The sequence below is a fragment of the Sinocyclocheilus rhinocerous genome, unplaced genomic scaffold (assembly GCF_001515625.1).
Source record: "Sinocyclocheilus rhinocerous isolate Xijiao unplaced genomic scaffold, SAMN03320098_v1.1 scaffold1762, whole genome shotgun sequence".
NCBI lineage: Eukaryota > Metazoa > Chordata > Actinopteri > Cypriniformes > Cyprinidae > Sinocyclocheilus > Sinocyclocheilus rhinocerous.
This window is the reverse complement of record NW_015636932.1, coordinates 270730-289770: the sequence shown is the minus strand read 5'-3', so window position 1 is coordinate 289770 and position 19041 is coordinate 270730. Positions and strand designations below refer to the sequence as shown.

The 19041-nt window shown below is 36.9% G+C and overlaps 1 protein-coding gene across 1 annotated transcript in view; it reads right to left on the bottom strand.

Annotated features, from left to right (window-relative positions):
* The window catches only part of pou6f2 (POU class 6 homeobox 2), a 122519-nt gene that overhangs the window by 79590 nt on the left and 23888 nt on the right, over positions 1-19041 (bottom strand). The window contains exon 4 of the mRNA XM_016563056.1: positions 8563-8660. Within this exon, the coding sequence (XP_016418542.1) occupies positions 8563-8660 (98 nt within the window). The remainder of the gene's footprint in view (positions 1-8562; positions 8661-19041) is intronic.

Here is a 19041-nt window from a genome sequence, read left to right as displayed (position 1 = left end):
TGCTCATCAAGGCTGCATTTATTTGATCAAAAATACAGAAAAAAACAGTAATCTTGCAAAATGTTATTACAATATAAAATAATGGTTTCTATTTTAATATCCTTTAAAATATAATTTATTTCTGTGATGCAAAGCTGAATTTCCATCAGCCATTACTCCAGTATAAAGTGTCACATGATCCTTCAGAAATCATTCTAATATGCTGATTTATTATTAGAATTATCAATGTTGGCAACAGTTGTGCTACCAAATATTTTTTTGGAAACTGTGACACTTTTTTCAGGATTTTTGATGAATAAAAAGTTAAAAAGAACAGCATTTATTCAAAATATTTATTCATCCAGGTGGATGCTACACACTGGTGGTGGTTGAGGAGATTCCCGCCTTCTATGTAAAGCGCTTTGAGTGCCCAGAAAAGCGCTATATAAATGTAAGATTTTGAACGGTAGTAAGTGTATATAATTAATTTTTATTTTCCAGTTTGAAATGCATATGAAAATCTCCTTTAAAATCTCCAAATTTAACACAAAATACAGAATAACATTGATGCCAAAACACTTACTGTTGAGAATTGGACAATATTAGCTAAAAGTGCTGTGTGCTAGCAGAACCCACTGCTGGGTCTGACAAATCAAATGCTTTTCCTGCAGGAGACCAGAGCATTTGTCTTTTCAGCTCACCCAAGCACTGTTTTACACCTATATACTGTACAAAAAGCCTGTCTGTGATTCAGCTTACAGCTACCACACAGCCTGCTCCTCCTTCCAACAAGCCAGCAATTTCTCACTCTCTCTCACTTACAAACACAGGCTATGTTATCATCACCCCCATTAGCATTTATCGCTGCTTCTTTGGCTTAATTTTGTACAGTCAACTTTATAATTGAAGGCTTTCTCATCCAAGTCTTATTTTTCAAGCATTGTTTCTTCAATTACGAATTTGTACACTGTCAATAGTGTGAAACAGTGTCTCAGACTCTTTAGTTGTATAGAAAAGAGCAACATGAGGTTGAGTAAACGACAACAGAATTTTAATTTGGGGCCTTTAATGTTACGCAGAATAAAACATTCCTGGTTGAAGCAGTTTCATAATTTCTGGCATGCTGCACTGTTCCTATTTTATGAATGGAGAGAAAAAAATGCATGGAATTACATGGAATAGAATGGCAATAAAACATATAAAGTGCAATTATTCAAGCAGTATTTTTTTTCTAGAGAAAACAATCAAACTGTAAGTGGTTCACTGGTGCATTTGATTTCTGTATGATAAGACAAGGTTTTACTCATTGCTTTAACATTTCATTTATAACAAATATTTTGAATCAAATGATAATCAGCATAAAATAACACTATTAAATATTCTTTCTCCATCTACATGGAAAAACAAACAGACAAAAGGAATTTGTCAAAAAAGACAAAAACCCTTCTTATAGAACATACTGAAAGATGTCATTTCTTTCACTTTAAACACTGACATTAAAAGAATGCAACAAAAAAAAAAATCAATTAACCACTCAATGTGTGTGTGATGTCGGTTACTTGAGGCACAAAATCAAAGATTGTCTGCCAGCATCTCATCTCAATCTCAAAGTGAATGCCACTGCCTGGTTTGCCACTGTGTCCACATGATGCTTGAAATCTTTACTTTTTAAATAAATCCGTTAAGAAATCCATATGTTGATATATTCTTAAGTAGTTGGAATATACTGTATGGTTCAAAAGTTTAGGGTGAGTATGACTTTTTAAAAATGTTTTCAAAATATGCTTCTCTGAATGCATTTTTGGTTGAAAGATACAGTAAAATTTAATAACATTAAATAATATAAAATGATTGTTAAATATTGTTACAATTTAAAATAACTATTTTCTTTCTATTTGAATCTGTTTTAAAATAGAATTTATTCCCGTTTTAAAATATAATTTATTTAATTTATTTATATATAATTATTATTATCATTATTATACTTGTGGAAACCGTGTTTTTTTTTATAATTCTTTGATGAATAGAATGTTCGAAAGAAAAGCATTTATTTGAAATAAAAATTTTATGTAATATTATTGTCACGTTTGTTTTCCTGATCTCCTGTCTTTTGTTGTTTGACCTAGTTTCCCTTAGTTGCCCTGATTAGTTCATTCTGTTCACCTGTTTTCTATGTCACCTTGTTAATCATCTCGTTTGCTCCTTTTGTTTGCCTGTCTTTATAAGCCTTCAGTTTCTGTCCTTTAGTTGTCTTGGATTGATGTTTACTAAATGGATTACGTGAGTTGATGTGGATTAGGTCTCCTGTCCTTTTATTTTGAAGTGGGAATTAATTAGAATGAGAATTGGTAGGCTTTTGCCCCCAAAAGCAAACCTCAGGAACTTCCTATGATGAGGAAGGATGGAGATATGTGCATCTTTTAGATCGATCGTGACACACCAGTCCTTGGACTTGGTCTGAGACACGACCTGTTTTCCCCTGACTGAGCGGTTCAAAAGACGCAGATCTAAAATAGGACCCAACCCTTCATCCTTCCTCGGAACGGTGAAGTACCGGCTGTAGGACCCGGACTCTGCTGCGCGAGGAGGAACCACTTCGATGGCCTCTGTCCTCAGAGAGTGCCTACTTCTGTTCCATTACCAGAGCCTGCTCGGGCCCACCAGGGTGGGAAAGGCCCCGTTGAATTGAGGTGGAGGAGAACCGAACTGGATTCTGTGGCCTCTCACTACAGTGTACAGGACCCACTGAGACACGTTTGGCAGTAGTTTTCACGCTGCCAAATAGTCTACTAAGGGAATCAGTCTCTTGAGACTGACCTCTGGTGTAACCAGAGCGGCTAGCTCGGTGCCCTGAAGCGGCGGACCAGCAGGGGATGGCCGTACTAGCTGCTCTAGAGACCTTCGTGGAGGTCACGAGCCTCTTAGCACCGCTACGTTTCCGGGCGGTAACTGAGAAAGCGGTCGGAGACCGCTGCGCCCTGGAACACCGGCAGGGTTGGCAGACTGATCTCCTGGAGGCACTGAGGAGAGACGGGCACCGTGTAATGCGGTGTACACCACTCTTCCCGTGTAATGCGGTGTGAACCTCTCTTCCCCAGAGGGGCCTGCCCTCCGAGGTCCTGAGCCACAGCATCAGGACTCTCATAGCTGAAGTCTCCTATTGAAAACGACGGCCCTCAGACCCACATCGTCTGCTATGAAGACTAGACCAGAGCCTGCTTGGGGCAGGACCCAATGAAGCACACTTGGCAGGGGCTCCTACACACCAGGTGACCTCCTAAGGGAACCAGTCTCGCGATACTGGCCTCTGGTGCGCCTAGAGCAGCAAGCTCGGTGCCCTGAAGCGGCAGACCGGTAGGGGACGGCCATACTAGCTGCTCTAGAGACCTCCGTAGAGGTAGCGAACCTCTTAGTACCACTACGTTTCCGGGCGGTAACTGAGAGAAGCGCTCGCTCCACCAGATCATGTGCGAGCACCGCGATCTCAGTCGCCGCCATGCCTCAGCAGAAGCGGGACCACAATCGCAAGATCACAGGCACGGACACACTCCTCGGAGCGTGCCCGGCGAAAGCAGAGCGCTTAACAGCGGGAAAAGCACAATCCGCCCCCCGTTAATGCTGCTCATTATAATATCAGGCATAATATGCTTGTGTAACTGATGCTTGTGCAACTGGCGAGCTCTTTGACGCCCTCCGTATCAATCTCCTCGGAGAAAGACAGGCGGAGTCCTCAAAGAGAGCCCTCTGAGAGCGAAGCAAGGCAGTAACAAACGCTACCAAAGCGGGCCGGTAGCGTTTGTTACTGCCTTGTTAGGTGCACGTAACAAACGGTAGCGTTTGTTACGTGCACCTCTAGTTCCTGAAGAGTGTATATTAAAAGCTAACATAAGCAGTAGCATTTACAAATACCAGCGTATCTAAAAGTATGAGACAATAACAAACAAAAAACATAGGCCTACCATTAAAAGGTGTGCTTGCACAGGTTCTGCACGATCCTCTTCAATAACATCCTCTGCTTCTCAATCGGGCTCAAACTGATAAGCGATATTAAGGAAGCCTTTGTTTACAATACAACCGGAGCACATGCCGCTGAGGTGAGGGGCGGGACGTTTTTAGATGCGCAGTAGAGGCGGTTTAGCCAATCACAACACACTGGGCTAGCTAACCAATCAGAGCCCATCATCTATTTCTGAGGGAGGGGCTTCATAAAAGCAGGAAATTGATCAGCGCGTTTCTCAGAGAAGGGACAGAGCGGTGTGGAATAAAGGTAAATTATGTGAAAAATAGTGCGTTTTTTTAAAAACGAAGCATTAACACGTTAGACCACACCTGCCAGGATCAAAACACACTTTAAAATGGCTGAACAACTCCTCACTCAAAATACCCTTGGGATGTTTTGGGATACCACCTCACTGTTCCTAAATGTCCATTTACATACATCAGTTTTCAAAGATATTGTGGCATATTTGTCATAAATGCACGAAGCATTAACACGTTAGACCACACCTGATAAACACAATCAAGCCTAGAAAAAAAACACTGAACCACCCCTTTAAAGACTATTTACATTTACTCCTTCGTCATGCGCTATTGCTACAACTACGTCCCGTGACAATTATAAGTGTCTTTACTCTCACTTTTGTCAATCTATTGCATTTTTTCTGAATAAAAGTATTAATTCAGGCTTTGTTATAACTTTGACAAACCGATGTATGAGCAAATATAGGACGATGACATATTTATGGTACATGTAGACAGTTCTTCAATCTATAAATAAAGGATTATATTTAGAACAACCTCTAAGACCGACATTTTACGTTTATTTCAGGACTGTAGGCAATCGTACACTTAAAAATGCAGCTACTTTAAGTGTGCTTTTGTTTGAATTCTTTAGAAAAATTAAATTTGTCTGTAGCACTGGCATTTTCATACAAATCAACCAACTCCTAATGGCCCATTCTGAACTCCACTCACTGAACTGAGGAAATTATTAAAAGGGCACTTGACCTAAACAACTGAGCTGAAGAGCCTCCATCAGTCTGAAGATGACTAAAACCAGATGAATAACTGAAAGCTTAAGAGAAAATTTATAAAATACAGACATGTCTATTTGGAATGGTGCACGTTAACATGAGTATTAAAAGTTCTTCATTTAATATGAAGACATGTTTGTTCATTTTTGGCAGAACAGACTTTTTCAGTCATTTAGAAACTTGGTAAAAAAACAAGCCCCCCAAAACTTTTAATTTTTTATTTTATTTTATTTTAGTTTTAGTTTTAGTTTTACAGTTTCTATATTTTTCAGTAATCGGTAATAAAATTAGTCATGTTTACATTTTAGCTCACAAAAAAAAAATGTTTCAGAATTTTATATTATTTTCCTAATTTTAAGCAGGTCATGTGAATACCACAAAACATACATTTAGATCTAACTGTGATAAAACACAACTTCAATTGACATAATTTTCATAGGCTTTTGCCAGGGAGTACAAACTACTATGCTGTGTCCAGCAGAATGTCTGTGTCAGGAATCATGGGAGGGCAATATACTCCTTGACTCGGCATGAAAACCGGTTCTTCTCTCTTTCTTTTTCATGTTAGATTCACTAATAGCTCACACCGTTTTCCCATCAGCCCTCTCGCTAAGCGACAAGGCAGCTGACAAACTGATCTGAACCCCAGCGTATTAATATACCATATTTTAAATGGTACTTCAAGATACTGCAAACAATACCATGGAAAAACTTGGAAAAATAGTCTGCGAAATGCAGTTATTTTTAATTATTAAATTACAAGTTTTTAAAATGATAAAATGGCCATTTTAAAAGCATGTAGGGTCAGATTTACTAAACAGGACAAATTAGAGCGAGACCGCAATTCCAAAACAGCGCCGATGGCCGTGGAAATTTCTGCGGGTGATTTACTGACAACGCGCAAATTAAAGAAAACAGGTGCAACATCTCATTTACATATCAACCAACGCAATATACCAAGAGCAGTGCAAATTAGCATAGTCGCAAATAAGCAGAGCTGATGCTTATCATGTGGGTGATCTCCTTATGACACAGGTGCAAAATAGTTTAAGACATGCTTTTTTGGGCGTTAAATAATGGTGCAAATACCAGCAATTTGACGAGCGCAAACGTTAGTAAATTCATTTGAATACTCTCCCATAAATTTTGCGTCTGAAAGGAAAACTCTTACAAATGCATATGCAATGAGGTCAGGCACAAAAATAACTGTGTCCATGCCTTTTCAGTGCTAATTCTTCATTGCGCGTCTGTAGTATATCCCATTCCCGACAGTACAATTTTAACGCAAAAATATGGTTTGCGCGGGTGCTAGCTGTTAGTAAATCTGCCCCCTAAAATGGTATTATGAGATATTTCTGAGTTAAACTAGGTTTTAATTCAGAAAATGGGACTTGATCTTATCCATCAGGGTTAAAATGAATCATGAAATGTGGCTCAAAAAGAAGTCATTTCAGAGGTAGAGCAAGTCAGTTTGATGAATTTTGCACAACAAGACAAGCGTGTTAATAGTCAAGCATCTAAGGCATGATTGAAAGAGACAAATCATTAAAAAAAACTAATTTTAACAGAATCAATACTGAGCATATGTGTCCCCAAGACCCTTTGGCCAATAAGCAACACTCTATACCTTCTTGATCTGGCTTTTGGGATTAAATTACCCTTTTCTTTTCCTAACCCCCCCCCCCAATCCCATTCCTCTTTCTAATAAGAAGAACGGGGGAAGCGGCCCAGTGGAGGAAACGCTGAAAGATTACTCGTAATCAGACTGATAACAGTGTGCGCGAATGAAGCCAAAGGCACAAGAAAGAATCGGACCCATGTAGGGCTAACTGCCCTCTTACTGATCCAGTTCCGTAATGGCAGTGCACACAATATCCGTCTCTAGAGTGAGAATCCATCAAAACATATTGATCCAGAAACAAGGGAATCGGCCATGGCACAGGGAGAGAGCAGTGTGGCTGAAAAGTGTTTGTTTCTGTGGGACTGTCCTGACAGGGTTCATCTATTAAGGCAGAGCTCAGGGGAATGAGAAGACAAGGGCTTGGACATCGCTGCAGCATGTTGAGCTGAATATGGCAACAGACAATGATCATTCTCCATCTCTTGAAAGAGCTTGTTTGTTCTACACATCCTTAAAATAAGACCACAGTTGATTTTCTAAACGTATGTGTGTGTTTGTTTTACTGGGGCATTGGTTAGGTGTTGAGTTGGATGGTATGCTCCTTAAAGTCATGGCAAAGTCATCAAAATTGATCTTTTATTACTTTTTGAAAAAGAACAGTTCACCCCAAATCACCGTCATGTCATTCCAAACATGTAGAACTTACTTTATTCTGTATACAGTTTTTTCTTAAGAGTTTTCATTAATGGGAATGAGATGTTCAAGTATTTTCAAGACACTAAAGCAACATAAAAGCAGTCTTTGACTCATGCACCATATATTTTCATGTTTTTAGAAGCCGTAGATATGTAGGCCTACGAGAAACTAACTAAAAGTTCAGATGTTATTTATTGAACACTACTTGGCATGTTCATCAGAAAAAGATTAACGTCTGATTTGTGAACAAATCATTCCTTTTAATGAATTAGTTGTATTCTGATTCACAAATCTGCCATTTGTCTTTCTATTACTAGAAAGGCAAATGCTCAATGCTTACTGTCTTTCTTTAACTGTTCTGCCTAATAATTTATTAATCAAAGACAGTAAACTAATGAAAACAGAATATGGGAGCTCTTGTGTGTCTGTGCTCAGGCACTGCAATGCATTCTCGGTACTGTCAAAATAAAAGTTCAGTGCAGCCAAAATTGAAGTCCAACTTTTGACACTTATTGGGTTGAGCGATAATTTAAAAAATGACAAATATTAGCCAATATATTGGCTTTGGTGATATATATCGGTCGACCCATTTATTTCATGTTTTGTCACACTACTTATGCTACCTTTTGTCTGTCTTCTTGTATATTGTTTCTCTATATTTTTATTGCCATATACCATTTCAATGTTATTGTTTATTCTGTATCTTTTCTATATCTGCTGTCTTTATTAGTAGTGTTATATTTCATTTTATTACCTTAATTTTAATGTACGCCTGCACTACGTCTGTACTTTTTTCTGCACTTAAAACTCCTTTTACCAGGAAAAATTCATTGTGTGTGTAAACAAACTTGGCAATAAAGTTCTTTCTGATTTCTGATTTTGTAAAAAGTAGACTGTAACTACACTAGCTATTATTTTGATAACAGCTGAGCTACTGCTACGCAACTGAAAAAAACATTAAGGAGCAATGCTAGTTTTAGTTAGTCGGGCAGGTCGGTGTTGGAGAGTAACTCTAATGCTAGCCAAATTTTGTAAACTTACACTCCGTCTGGTTCCATTCTAGTATGTAACACTCACTTTTTATGATCCTATCAGTTACTACTTGATAAAATCAAGCCCTACACTAATTTTTCACTCAGAAATATGTCACATTTCAAATGGGCCATTTCATGTTCATGTTTTGCCATTTTATGTTCATGAAATTGTTTAAGTGGAAAAGATGTGTGTTCTCACCTGTGGTCCAACAGGGTACGTGGGGTGAGATTGACCCATATGACCATGCTCTGTGGGACTGCTGCTGGCATCAGACTGAACTGAACCAACTCGACCACCTGAGAGAGAGAGACAGAGAGCAAAAGATAGATTTATTTGTCCATTCTTAAAGAATAAAAAATCATTTTCAATAAATTCTTCCATTTCCCCTTCCCATAACCACATACACAAACACTCAGAGACAGTATCATGCTGTGACGGCAGTGAGCCCTCAGTAGGGTGCTCTGTAACTGCTGTAGTAAAACGTTTTCCCAATAAAAGAGTCTGCACACCATGCATTCTGTGCTAATCACACATCAGCACTGTTACATGCACGTCACAGCATCTCCTTAATTCAGCAACTCAAACCACACATCAGTTTACATGCCGGAGCTCTCCGCTGATCTGTCAACATACACACATTTAAACACACACATAAAAATGTACACAGAGCTGACATGAATTACTGCGCTTCAACACAAATACTACACACCTGCCCTGCACACACAGTATACACTGAACTAGAAGAGCCAGGTATAAAATGGAAACCTTATTCTATGGTATAAGTGTGTTTAATGCTGATAAAACGTTTAAAGAGTGTTATTGAACTGCCGAGTCGCCTTTCAAAACATGACAGACTTGCTGGAAAAGTTACTGTTCCTTTCTGAAATTAAAAGTTAAGTGCAAATCAATAAAAAACACTTTAATTTGACCTTGTAAAGCAAGCAGACTGATTTTTTGATACTTTTATTTAGAAAGGATGCATTAAAATGATCAAAAGTAACAGTAAAGTCTTTTACATTGTTGTAAAAGAGTTATATTTCAAATAAATGAAGTTCTTTTCAACTTTATATTCATAAAATAATCATGAAATATATATATATATATACACACACACACACACACACACACAGTATATACTGTATACTACCACTCCAACGTTTTTGAACAATAACATTTTTTGTTTTTAAATAATTCTGTTCTGCTCACCAATCCTGCATTTATTTGATCCAAAATACAGCAAAAGCAGTAATTTTTTTTTTTTTTATATTTTTACTATTTAAAATAACTCTATCTGAATATATTTTAAAATGTAATTTATTCCTGTGATATACACGCTTCTTGAACAATTATTTTCTTGAAATCAGGAGTAAAGGAATAAATTACATTTTATAATGTATTAAAATAATAATTAAAAAAACATTTTAAATTGCATTAAAGCACATATTAGTAACATATGAAGCAATATTAATTTGAACCCAGAATATCGGGTCTCATTCACTAACCGTGATAACTAATTGGCTCTACAAAAGTATTTTTGTAAGTTATTAATTACTCTTAATTGTGTGTTGTCTAGACCTATATTAAGAGTTTATTGTGTAATTAGTTTTGAGAATGGCACACTTTGCTTTACATGCTCTCAACTATTGTCAAATTATATCACTTTACTTTTTTTTAAAGACAGTATTTAATATTTTTATTTATTTATTTACATACAATAGCTCATAAAAATCTAGCTAGTTGATCCTCTTTAAGCGATGTTGGAAGTTCATCACTTGAATACAGCATCATTCAAATCTGTTATTGTGTATAATTAACTCATACAGCTCATTCCATTAATAGCTATTTAACCAGTCAGAAAAGGATCAGGCAAGGTCTCAGCTGGTTAATGCTGCTTTGAAAGGCATGTCTACTATAGCTAGTCATCTGTTTTTGTGGTGTACTGCCTTTGGTTCATGGTCACGGACAGATTCTACTCAAATCCAACCAATTGCTTTTTCCGCTCATATACAGTACTTTTTTTTACCGTTTCTTTCCTTCTATCAACAACTGCATTACGAAACACTCGACAGATTAAAACATACAAAACTAGCTTGCAGTAACTTGTGTCATTCATTACAGGTACTGAGTCTGTTCCACATTGTTTCCACACTTCCACACAGTTCTTGTACATTTAAAAACTAGGAACAGGAAGGCAGTGATGGCGAAAGAAAAACAAAGCAACTGATTTTAAATGGTTCTTCACACTGACAGAGGCTTCTCTGAGAATCACCATGGTAACATATCCTCATTATTCCAGAGATCACTGGAGGGTAAAGACCGGTCTCCCTGGCCCTAATCTTCCACACACACACTGATCAAACCTAATAAAAGAGTTTGTAATCAAGCTCCCCAGCACACTTATGAAGAACATCTGCTGATGGCCGCTCACCTGAGGAACGCCTTGGTTAGCGGTCAGCCGTTCTGATGTGTGTTCTTAAACACCACAAGCTTATGATTAGTTAGTTCTGGTTTTCTCCGAATGCCTGCACAAACATAAATCTTGCCCGAGAGGAAAATTGAGCCAGAGAAGTAAAGCCAATAAGAAATGTGTCATAACTCAAAAATGAAAAAAATGTAGTTTGGACAGTTTCTGAGACAGTAACAGTGTTCTTGTGTTGGATACTGAGTGAGAGTTATGACTTTAGCTGCATAAATAAATAATCATTAAAATAAAAATTAAATTAAGAAAATTATATTATATTAAAATATCTAGGCTATATTAATAATTATTTAAAATAAATTATTTATTTAAAATAAAATGTATTTAAATTTATTTTTAATAAAAAAAAAATACATGCACCTGCTTAATAATATCTCTATTGTTTATGTTTGATTTCATGCTATGCTTTCATACTACTTTATACATACACTCGCTTAAGGAAAATACGGTGTAAAAAGTCTGTGTGAAATATTATTTCAATTTAAAATAACTGTACTCTATTTTGATATATATTAAAATATAATGTATTTCTGTGCTGGCAAAGCTGAATTTTAAATGGCCATTGTTTCAGTCTTCAGTGTCACATGATCCTTCAGAAATCATTCTAATATGCTGAATTGGTGCTCAATAAACATTTTTTATTATTATTATTATTAATGTTGAAAACAGGTATTTCAAATAGATTTTTTAACATTATAAATGTACTTATTTGTAAATGTCACCTTGATCAATTTAATGCTTCCTTGCTAAATTAAATGTTTTAATTTATATATATACAGTATATACATTTACTGACCCCCCAAGCCCTGTGCATTTTAATGTCAGATTTATACAATAATCATACTTGGATTTGGAGTTACTGCATTGTCTGATCATAATGAGCATCAAATCAGAGATTTGACACTCACAAAGTTTTGTATTATCACCAGTGTTTTTGTAATTGTGGGAGGATCACATATTATCACAAGGCTCTTTTGTCCCCGTTTGATGTTCCAGATGAGCGACGGCACTAATGATGCTGCGACGAAGCGTTCGTCTCAAACTTTGGCAAATGACAAACATCAGAGGAAAATCTCCCGTGTCACACTCCATTATCATATGTTCACGAGCCCAATATCAAAAATGAAAAACAAAGCCGATCCCACGTCTAATCAAAGGAGTCGCTGCGCTGTATAATTAATGAGGAGCATCACATTGACAGAGCACATGACAATATCATATATAAATAATGCTTCCGTTACACATTGATGCTTCTGGTGTAACTTGGCGAGTTGTGAATAATATATCACGTCTTTAAGTAAAGCAGCAATGCGTGGCCTATCGAACCGGCGTCTTTCATTGGATGAGTGGGGAACGCTTGATCCCTTTGCAAATAATAGTAAAGTTAACACATTTTAGTTGAACGGGTGGCGAAAAAGGGGGATCAATAATGAATAAATGTACAGGCTCCTCATCTCAAGGGGGTTTCACTGTGTTTTTTTTCCTCCATGCAACAAAATTAAAAAGCCGAAGGAGGAGTGACGGAGTGTCTGGGGATTATCAACAGCGATTCACTCCCATTACCCAATCCCATTGTTCTTATGACCTGTTTATTAAAACAGCCAGCGCTTTAAATGGATTACCCTTCGAACGCTGAAGATATCGTATGTCTAAAGTACTGATGCACAGTCAACCCAAGGAGAATTTTTCCTGGGATGCATTGCTTTCCTCAACCAAACTAAAGGCCATGTACTAGCAGCCGATCTGCTAGTACTAGTTACTGCTTGGGTTTAAAAGCCTGAGGGTGTTTCGATAAACTCAAAAGAATACGTACGCATGCTTCTCAAGGTTGACAGACTTGCAGCGCACGGCATCCCACAGAAACCACTTATCAAACCGCCGAGGTCCATTATGGATACTCAGCCTCGCTCACTAATTTATAAAGCTATTGATAATTGAGCATATTTTGAAACATTGGTCCGTCCTCCCGCACAGCAGGCGGCGGGAGCTAATGGGCCATGTTTCTCTGCACTGGTCAGACAGTGTCTCATTTGTAATCTCCTCAGTGTGGCCCTATCTATAGCAGGTTAAACGCAACACAACAGAGACCCAGACTGATAGCAAGAGGGAGAGAACCTCACCTACTGAGACTGGATGTGCCCGCTCTGGTAAAGTGGCTAAGACACCAAGAGGTCAGAGTTCAACTGCTTTTTTTATCTCTTGTAAAAACTTCCTCAACACAGGGGTGAGACAAAGACCTCTGAAAGGTCTTATGAGATGTTATGTGCAGCTTGATATTGTTTCAAAGGCTGGCGTGTTTTATAAAGGAAGGGTGATTAGGAGTGACGGAACTCTTAAGGCCACTGCACACTGAGTCTGAAATTTTCGTCCAAAATTTTCACACGCTGAAAAATTAATACGAGTTCACGTTGTGTCAATCACGTTTACACACTGCCTCCGAAACTGTCGTCCGTCAGAAAAAAATTCAGATCAGGTTCAATTTTTTTGCGTTTTTGCATCCGTAGCAAGCATTTTGATAGGAAAGGTGAATGACGAATACGAAAAAAAAAAGACTCAATTTCGGACTCAGTGTGCAAGTACCTTTAGTTCTTTAACTTTTAGTTTTTAGTTCTGTTTGTGCTTTACACAAACAGAACTAAGGCTGCAAGACCATTAAGAATTTCTGCAGTTTTAATGCATAGACTGCAAACAAAGACTGGCTCAGAGTAAAAAAACATTAAAAGATAATTGTGAGATAAAATAAAAAATTGGAAAATTGTCGCAAGTATTGGAAACAAAGTCGCAAATTCTCAAGTCTGACGACAAACATCAGATCTAAGCAAATACTCACAGAATGATGTAATTGTACCGAATTTTCCTTTTCTCCATATGAAAATCTCAGTTGGCTGAACAATAATTCAACTTTAATACATAGTTAATTAAAATACTGGTATCCAGAATGCATTTTGAATTTAAAGTTGTGCTGTTCATAAATGGCTCTTGAAACAGTATTCTCACATGAAATGTTTTGGACCAAGAAAGAGTATTTGATATGTCACACCTTAAGACATTTGAATAAAAGTGTCTGCTAAATGAATACACATAAAAGTAATATTAATGTAAATGGAATTCCATATAAAATATGAGGAGCCCATGATTTACATTAAAGTAAACAGCAACATTTATTTTAATTTATCTGCATCTATTTGATCACAAATACAGTTAAAAACGGTAATATTGTTGAATATTATTACAATTTAAAGTAATTGTTTTCTATTGTAATACATTTTAAATGGCAAAAGCTGACAAAACCGATTTTTTTTTGCAGTCATTACTTCAGTCTTCGGTGTCACAAGATCCTTCAGAAATCATGCTAATATGCTGAGCTACTGCTCAAGAAAAATTACTTATTGTTATCAATGTTGAAAACATACATTAATGTTGAAACTTTTTGTAGAATTCTTTGATAGTTCAACTCCAGTCTTCAGTCATATGATACTTCACAATTATTATCTTCTTTGTATTTCTTACTATTTTCTGTTTAAAACAGTTGTGCTGCTTAATATTTTTTTGTGGAAACAGCGTTGTTTTTCAGGATTCTTTGATGAATAGAACGTTTTTAAAAAATTGCATTTATTTGACACAGAAATCTTTTTATTAACATCTTTACTGTCAAAAATTCTTACTGACCCCAAACTTTTGAACGGTAGCACAAGTATGAAAGTTATCATAAACATAGCATACAAACAAATTAATCAATTAAACACCTTCAGTTCCATTGATCACTTAAATATGTATTCAGCACGATGGGTCTGCCAGGCCCTGAATTGGCATTAATTGATCTCATGTATGTTGCATTTCAATGCCAATTGCCCCCCATCCACCAAGGACAGCGTCTGCAAAATTACCCAGACCAATGTTTTTGTTGTCATCTCGTTTAGTGCCGAATTGCTCGCAGATGGCAACACTAAATCGACACGGCTGAATTAAACCATCATTGTCAAGGGCTCGGTTAGAGGTTGGCATTCGCCCCCGCAGACATTTATAATCAATTTTTCCTTCCATAAAGGAGCGGCTTTAACACTTTCAAAAGGAAATACATTATGTCATAACTACAGTGATGGTGAGAGATGCTCTTTCAGGCTATTCAGAATCGACAGACCCCCAAACCTGATCTTAAACAACCCCGCACGTGTGTGTCCGCTTTGTGAGCTTTCATCTATTTATCATCTCAGTCACTATCATGCAGTTCATCCAATTTGAATTACAAAGAACACGGTAAGTGTGCCATTTGCTTTTGTGCCATCTAAAAGCCACGATGAACTGAAATGGGCCAATGTGTTGAGTTATAACAAAATAGAGTACATGATATTATCTGCATCATCCATTGATCCAACCAATCCAACTGAAAGACATGTTTAGTGGTGTATTGATCTTTCCCATTCTGATCTAAAATATGACTTAGATTGAAGCCACTGTAAATATAAATCATTAAGCCTGATGCAGTGACCTCTTCGAAACACATTTAACTGTATTGGCACAGAGCGTATGATTTGATTCATAATTTTGCTTAGGGCACATAACACACTTTTCATTTTTAAGTACCGCTGATGTATTGTTGACAACAGGATCAATCAAAGTTAAAGACCATGGATGACAGTAGATTGCATTGGTGCTACAGAGAGTTTAAAGCCCTGGCCACATGACTGACAGGTCACATTTAACACAACCCTAAATCCTGTCAATAATCAACCAATTGTGTTCAAATTGTTGGGTTATTGATTTTGTTAATGTGGCAGTTGAAAGCAGGGAAACAGACATAGGCGATGTTTGGAATGGAATACTAGTCTAATGCTTACTGCATATCGTAAGGAAATAAATTTAAATCATGTAAATAAGTATTATGTAATGAGAAATATTTCAAACAGTAGCCTGCATGGTTTGAACTTACTGAGTGAGTGGAATCCATGCACAGTATATATAAAAATTAAGGATGCACAAAATCGATTATACTGTAAAGATTTATATTATGCAGTTGTATCAGCCAATACATTATATTTAATTGCGTATGCTCAGATCCCCTATTTTTACATTGAAATTACATTTACCATAATATTCACTTAAAGTTAACCTTTTAAAACAAATTATTTTAATTTAAGAATTTATAAAAAAAAATAATAATAATAAATAAAAAATAAAATCTCACAATGAATGTCATTTTCTCATACTGTGTACATTCTAACGCTTCGGAGTCTAAATTCACTTGTAGCATTCTGAAATAATTTATTTCAGTGTTTTATTTTTAATTTCTTTAGACAAAATAATATAAAATGTCATTATCAGTCATTTATTGTTTATCGGCCACTTCATGACAATAATTATTAGCTTGTTTGTAGTGGCCATAACTGTAATTTCCAAGCATCCCTTTAAAAAACCACACACAAAAAAAAAACCACATGGAGGATCAACTCAAGTGCACTGAATTTGGGATACATTATAGTACACTAATATTACATGTATTATTTACTGCAAATATAGCGCAATTAGGTAAATAGACACATTGAGTGTGATCATGCAATTGACAGCTGACATTCGAAGATATAAAGAGATAAATATAAAAGCATTGTTGTTGTCTTCCATTTGCAGGGAAATCCTAATGTGTTTCTATAAGATATAAATTGATCCAGTGTCGATAACTAGTACTTATAATTAGGTTCATGTAAAGCCCCATAAATCTATAAGACATATCAAAGTACATAGCTTCTTATTTTAAACCTCCCATGTGAACAAAGACTTCAAAAGACGCTAAAATCTTAATGAAACAGGAAGGTGCTCTTTCACCAAAAGCTCAATAAAAGCAAGCTTTGGATTCCCAGTAGCAGAGAAGTTAGTTCAGAACTGCTTTTTTTATATAAAATAAAATATAAAATATACAAACATTGGGATAGATCAATGTAGCTGAGAACGCTAGAGGGGGGAGAAACCAAGGTGAAGACAAAAAGTAGAGAAAAGGGAGAAAAGAAGAAAACAGAATTAAAGCAGGGGGCAGAGGAAAGGGCATTTATGTTATTAAAAGAGTGATAGAAACTCACAGAACCCATCTGTGAGAAAGGATGGATAAAAAAGGCAAAGGAAAGGCCTGAAAAAAAGAAGGACAGGGTGTTGATTTTGCGTGATCTGAACATTAACACACAAACAGCCACATCTGTTGAAGAAGCCTTTCCTCTCTCTCATCCTCAGGCAATGTCAACTCGATTACCGCAGGGTTGAAAGAGACAAAGATCCATCCACATGACTCCTCATCCTTTTAGGCCCATCTGCAAAGCCAGGATCTGAGGCCAACCCTGCCTGGAGAAAATCAAACCCTTTTAGAGCGAAGACAGAAAAATGCCAGGGTCGCCATGCTTTTCACTGACGCCGAGCTCTTCCTAAATTACCTTAAGCATATTTGTGGCAAATAGGATTCCGCCTCCTGACCTCCAACATTGTCTGTCTTCGGCGAAAGGTCTCTCCTTATTTCGCCGTTTTTGTGAGTGCTTATTCGCCGTTTTTGTCTCCTTATTTCGCCGTCTCTCTGAGTGCATCCCGTTCTCTTTTTCTATACGTGTTGTGTACGGCTCTCATGTGGCGATTTAACAAGCGCTCTCTGACTTTTCGTGAATAAGGATATTAACAGCTATTTACTCACGATCAGGGCAAGAAAATGAGGGACATATTTTTCATTATGTTTAACTTGCCAGAGTAAAATCCGTCACACTGTTAAGCTGTAAAAGTCTTTGTACTTGGAAGTAAAAGCTTATTCATCTTGTAATCTCGAGTGTAGTCTGTATTCTTGCAGCATGTTCGCCTTTCAGTGCAAAAGTCACAGCTTGCGGACTAGCAAAGCAGAAACAAAAAACCGCAACTACTGTATAATAAAAATGAAATATTTTGTTCATCTTGTTTGATTTTCTAGAATAAAAATGTAGTAAAAATATTCTACTTCTCATTACAGTCCGAATCTATTTTTTCCACATTTTTTCCGTAATTTTGCTTGCAACCTCAAAACGTTTGCATCCCCATACTACTTAGGTCAGTGCAAATATTAGTTTCCCATGTTTGTCGTTTCTTGCACATGCAAACGTGTCATTTCTGTCAGTGTTTATAACGTGTGTAGAAATGCAAGTGGGGGTTTAGAGGAGCCTGTGGGGTGACAGCAAGAGCTCTGTGAGCTCTGTGTTAGCAACACGCCAGATGCCCACATGTCATGGCCAGCACATCGCCCACTGACCCTAAGGCTGTACAGCCACACTTGTGTGTCCATCCCTCCCCCTAACGCAGACGTCCCTCACTGCACACACATCTATGTACAAATACGACAGACTAAAAGAATCTGTCTTCTACAGTATGTATGTGTACACTACCTTAAAAGTTATGCAAAAAAAAATATGTGACAGATTTACAATGAAGATGTGAGCAAAAGATATCTATTTCAAATAAATTCTGTTCTTTTGGACTTTCTATTCATCATAGAATCCTGAAAAACATCCATCACTTATTCCACAAAAATATTAAGGAGCATTGTTTTAAACATTGATAATAACAACAAGAAATGTTTCTATTTTTACCTTACTTGCTCAATGACTCCCAAATGATTCGCTCAACAATTAATTTTTCCAAAACCCTCCTTTGCGTGACGCTAATCTGCGGTAATTGGTCCAATTGGTCTCATTTTCATTTCATCATGCCTGTAATGCCTGATAAAGCAGCGTTTGTGAGCACAGTGCTGCTTTGTGTACAGCGTTACCGGGGAAACCGCTATTTTTACCGCTCCAAAAGCTGCACCTAGTGGCAAAAAATGAATTTGCACTTTCATTCAGACCAAAGCGAAAAGACCAACAAGTTGGAGGGCAATATGCTAATGTTTCATGTTAACGTCAACGGCTTGGGATTCGTTTTAAAAATGACTCGTTTAAATGATTCAGAGTCGGCTCTTTCTTTTGAGAGACAATAACTTTATACACGGTGCACTTTCAGATTTAAAACTTTGCAGGATGTTTTCATTCACTTAGAGCTGTGTTACACACTGCATGAAAGGTAATTTTCAAAAATCCATAATAGGGGCACTTTAAAAACCAAATCAGCATGTTATGATTTCTGAAAGCTGAAGTAATGGCTGCTGAAAATTTTCAGTTTTGCCATCACAGGAATAAATTACTTAAAAAAAAAAAAAATTCAAA